The sequence below is a fragment of the Echinops telfairi genome, unplaced genomic scaffold (assembly GCF_000313985.2).
Source record: "Echinops telfairi isolate 266 unplaced genomic scaffold, ASM31398v2 ScPeMD7_7469;HRSCAF=8507_0, whole genome shotgun sequence".
NCBI lineage: Eukaryota > Metazoa > Chordata > Mammalia > Afrosoricida > Tenrecidae > Echinops > Echinops telfairi.
In genome coordinates, this window is record NW_022111372.1 from 74,309,304 (window position 1) to 74,314,165 (window position 4,862).

The 4,862-nt window shown below is 42.9% G+C and overlaps 1 protein-coding gene across 1 annotated transcript in view; it reads right to left on the bottom strand.

Moving 5' to 3' along the window:
* CYFIP2 (cytoplasmic FMR1 interacting protein 2) overlaps positions 1–2,593 on the bottom strand; it is a 132,139-nt gene extending 129,546 nt beyond the window's left edge. The window contains exon 1 of the mRNA XM_045284704.1: positions 2,583–2,593. Within this exon, the coding sequence (XP_045140639.1) occupies positions 2,583–2,593 (11 nt within the window). The remainder of the gene's footprint in view (positions 1–2,582) is intronic.
* Between the last annotated feature and the right edge of the window lie 2,269 nt (positions 2,594–4,862).

The following is a 4,862-nucleotide window of genomic DNA, read 5'->3' on the forward strand; positions in this document are numbered from 1 at the left end:
CCCCATCCTACAAAGGAGCGAACAGAAGCTCAGAACTTTAGTCATTTGCAATTTCAGTAATTTTCACACTTGAACGAGCTCAGCTTAGAATCAGGTGCCTCCGGATCCTAAGTGCAGTCTTCTGCCGGAGTGTTCAGACTCATTGTGACACGACACACGGTGACTAAAGGTTGATTCTGTTCCAGGCTCTCCGCTCTGTGTTTGGAAATGCTACAGACGCGTGCTCTTTCACCTTGCTTATGCCAAAGAAGAGTATGCTTCCATCCACTAGGCCAGGGTGACTGCATCTTTTGAAATGAGAAATGATGCCATTTGTAATGAGAAAACTTGGTTTAACATTCCACAAAGATACCTGGCCTGGCAAACATCCACAAGCCTGGTGATGCCATGTTGGCGATGCTGTGGAGAAGCAATCCCTCTCATACATCGCTGGTGGGGAGGCAAAATGGCACAACCACTGAAGAAGGACATTTGGCAAGATGGAGCGAATCCCATAAGCACTTTACCTTTGCCCAGAAACCTCACTCCTGGGAATCTATCCCGGAGGTATGCTGGCAAAAAGACGTATATACAAGGAAGTCACCATAATGGCATTTGTAATGTCCCCAAAAGGAGTTCAGGTAGTGTAGTGGGTTATGCATTGAGCTCTTACCCCGAGGTCAGCAGTTCAAACCTACCAGCTGCTCCACAAGGGAAAGATGAGATTGAATGCTCCTGCAAAGATTTAAAGTCTCAGAAGCACAAAGGGGCAATTCCACTTTCTCCTACAGGGTCGCCATGAATTGAAATCAACTCAATAGCAGCAAGTTTGGCTTTTGGAATGACCACAGACCAAACCATGCAACGATGGGCTGGGCTGAGCTCAAGTATACGGCACGCTATCATTTATACAAGGAGGGAAACACATATAATCACACACATGTTTTGTATGTACAAAGCAAACAAGGAAAAGATAAAACATAATGTTTTAAAAACGGATTACCTAAGGTGAAAGGGACAGGGAGCTAAAGGGACAAGGACAGAAGGTAGAGCACATCTGGTTTTACAGATTTGCGTTTAAAACCACGTAATCAGAATTAAAATTGAAGATGCAACCTCAAAGTAGAAAGTAAAGCAAAGTAAATGAAGCTAAAAGCGTATCTAGATGGTGACCATGCCCGCACAAACAGAAACTACTGAGGGTGGTTTTCAAGCTCAGGAATCTGACTGCGCACTCACTATGCGACACACCCTAAGAACAACAAAGGAATTACAAAAATATATCTTGAGTTGTCTTTGGTAATTATATTGGTGCACTGTTGTGGTGAGTATGCTATGATTTATCATGAAGTAAAGAAAGCTAGTAATTATGGAATGGTCTAATTCTATCATTTCCTGGTGTGGTGAAGTAGCAGTGCTGACATGGGAGAAAGGAGATACGGGTGTAAGACTGAAGAGGTTATGAAAAAGACCCAATAGCCTGGAGCATGGAGTTGAAGCATCCAGTAAATTTATACTGCATCTTAATTTTAAAAACCCAAACAAAGCATACACTTTGTTTTATAGATTCCCACCACAATAAAAACAACCAAAAAAACAAAAAACAATTTCCAAGTTCCGTCCACTGAAAAGATTAGAAACAATGCCTGACCTCGGAGCAGTGAGCACTCTTCGTGCCCAGACTGTGGTCTCCAACTATCATATGGAGTCATTGATCTCTGGAAAGTAGGCTGTGGCCAAGGCTGGGTGGCAAAAGAAGAGCCAAGAACATCTGGTCTGACCAGAAATCAAGGAAGCTTCGCTTTGACTCCTGGGTGAATCAATGGAACCCTGAAGATGTCCACTGGTCAACAATGGGCTAATCTGGACAACCAGCAGAGTAACTGCAGTGGATTGAAACAACCACCAAATGTGTTTAAGTCCATGAGATCACACTGACACTTTATAAAAACATGATCTTCATTACTTGGTTACTGTAGGAGTGTGCTTGTGAATCAATTTTTATGTCAAGATACATATATAAAACAAGCAAATGCTTAACCTAGGCAGATTGGATAATCAAATTGTAGAAAAGAGGGCTGTTTCTCGCCATAAAAATATTTTCTTTCCAGGTCTGTCTAAATAAGATATGCTGGATGAGCAATCTAGAGGAGAAAACAACAGGACCAACAGTTCCTGGGTTATATGAGAGAGGGGGACGTGATGGGAAAGGAAGTGGTGTTAACAAACCCAGGGACAAGGGAACAACAAGTGATCTAAATCGGTGGTGAGGAGGGTGTAGAAGGCCTGGTAGGGTGTGACAAAGGGTAATGTAACGGAGAGGAATTTCTGAAACCCAAATGAAGGCTGAATATGATAGTGGGACAAGAGGAAAGTAAAAGGAAATAGAGGAAAGAGCTAGGGGGCAAAGGGCATTTACAGAAGCCTAAATAAAGGCATGTACATATATAAATATATTTATATATGAGGATGTGGAAATAGATCTATATGCATATATGTATAGGTTAGTATTAAGGTAGCAGATGGGCATTGGGCCTCCACTCAAGTACTCCCTCAAGGCAAGAACACTTTGTTCTATTAAACTGGCATTCCATGAAGCTTACCTTCCAGACATGGTCGCTAAAGACAAAGCGGGTGCATAAGGAAAGTGGTGAAGAAAGCTGATGGTGCCCGGCTATCAAAAGATATAGCATCTGGGGTCTTATAGGCTTGAAGTGACCATCTAGCTCAGAAGCAACAAAGCCCACATGGAAGAAGCACACCAGCATGTGCGATCATGAGTTGTCGAAGGGATCCGGTATCAGGCATCATCAGAACAAAAAATCATATCATTGTGAGTGAGGGGGAGTGTGAAGTAGAAACCCAAAGCCCATTTGTAGGCCACTGGAGATCCCCTTGCATAGGGGTCTCAGAGAGGAAACAAGCCTGTCAGGGTGCAGTGTAGCAATGATGAAAAATACAACTTTCCTCTAGTTCCTAAATGCTTCCTCTCCCCACCACTATCATGATACTAATTCTACCTTACAAATCTGGCTAGACCAGAAAATGTACACTGGTAGAGATAGGAAGTGGAAACACTGGGAACCCAGGGCAGATGATCCCTTCAGGACCAGAAGTGAGAATGGGGATACCAGGAGGGTGGAGAGAGGGTAGGGTGGAAAGGGGGAACTGATTACAAGGATCTACATATAACCTCTTCCCTGGGAGACGGACAACAGAAAAGTGGGTGAAGGGAGACGTTGGACAGTGTAAGCTATGACAAAATAATAATTTATAAATTATCAAGGGTTCATGAGGGAGGGAGGAGGGGAGGGGAGGGGGAAAATGAGGAGCTGATGCCAGGGGCTTAAGTAGAGAGCAAATGTTTTGAGAATGATGAGGGCAATGGATGTACAAATGTGCTTTATACCATTGATGTATGTATGGATTGTGATAAGAGTTGTATGAGCCCCTAATAAAATGATTTGAAAAAATTAAAAAAAATAAAATCAGGAGGAAAAAAATATTTTCTTTCTTTTTTTCTGATAAATTACAGAATTGGATTATCATCTTCCTACCCGCAAACCCTGTATAGGTCACTGTGAGTTGATATCTATGTGATGGTAGTGGGTTTGGTGTGGTTGTAGGTTAACAAACAAATGGTCACAGCCACTGATTGATCATCATCAACTGCTCACATCATTAAATGTGAGACAATGACATGTTGTGTGTCTCCTGGTGGAAAAGCATACTACCACCTTATATAGAAGCCTAGACTCAAAAAAGACAAAACAAAACGGGGTGTCTACTCAAGCCTTTCATATCCATCCACAGAAAACAAAGAGGTTCACAATGATTCAAACAGCAATATACAATCTATGGGAAACGCCCTGGGGAAGTGATTCTGTGCCTTCAACAATAAGTCTGAAGTGGGTGGGAGGAGGGAGACTGAGAGAGATGGAGGAAGAAGCTGTAGATTCTAAGAGATTGAACCAACTATCACTATTATCAGCCTCATTTGGATCCAATTTCAACAATACCAAACCATAAAAATAAAATTTTAATGAATCCGAGAGCGTTGGAAACTTGGTAATAGTAAGGAAATAGTGTTACTTCTTAGGCGTCACTGAGGTTATGCTTTTTAAAGAGTCTTTCTGTTCTGGAGCCGAAGCAAAACCAATTGGTACTGAAAGCTATGGAGAGCCCTGGGTTTCCAGGTGAAACACTGCTCCCTGAGGTTTTCCATGAACATCAATCCCAGAAGCAGGTCGTCAGGTGTCTCTTTTGAAGTGCCTCTAGGTAGAGTCAAACTGCGAGCCTTCTAGTTAGTATCCAAGGGCTCAATTAAACCATGTGCACCACCACGCACTCATCTTCCAGGGACAGTTACTAAAACGTGCACACAATGGGACCGAGGTTTGTGTCAAAATGGCACCGGAAGGTAGAAGAGCACAGATGAAGCAAATGGCCCGAGTTGTTATTGTGTAAGCCACTGTCTAAGTCACTGTTGTGCACACACCAACACTTATTCTACATTTCTACCCATCTTGACGTACATTTGACGTTTCCCACAACACAACATATAGACACTCCCAGTTCACATCTATCTCCCCTTCCTTCGTCCTGCTTTCCTCCTAATCCCGTGTGTCCTGTAATCTTTCCCATATCCTTCCCCCCTTAACTTCTGGGCTCCTCAAACTTCCAAGTACTCACTTACCAGAATAACCCCTAACCTTTTCACCTCTCACATATGCACGGCTGCACTTCCCTACACGAGAATCAGAACATGAACAACCTGCACTGCCAGTAAACTGTGTGTCCTAAAAGAAGCTTATACAGCCTTTCTTCTTCTTCTTCTCCTCCTCCTCTTCCTCCTCCTCCTCCTCCTCCTCCTCCTCCTTCTT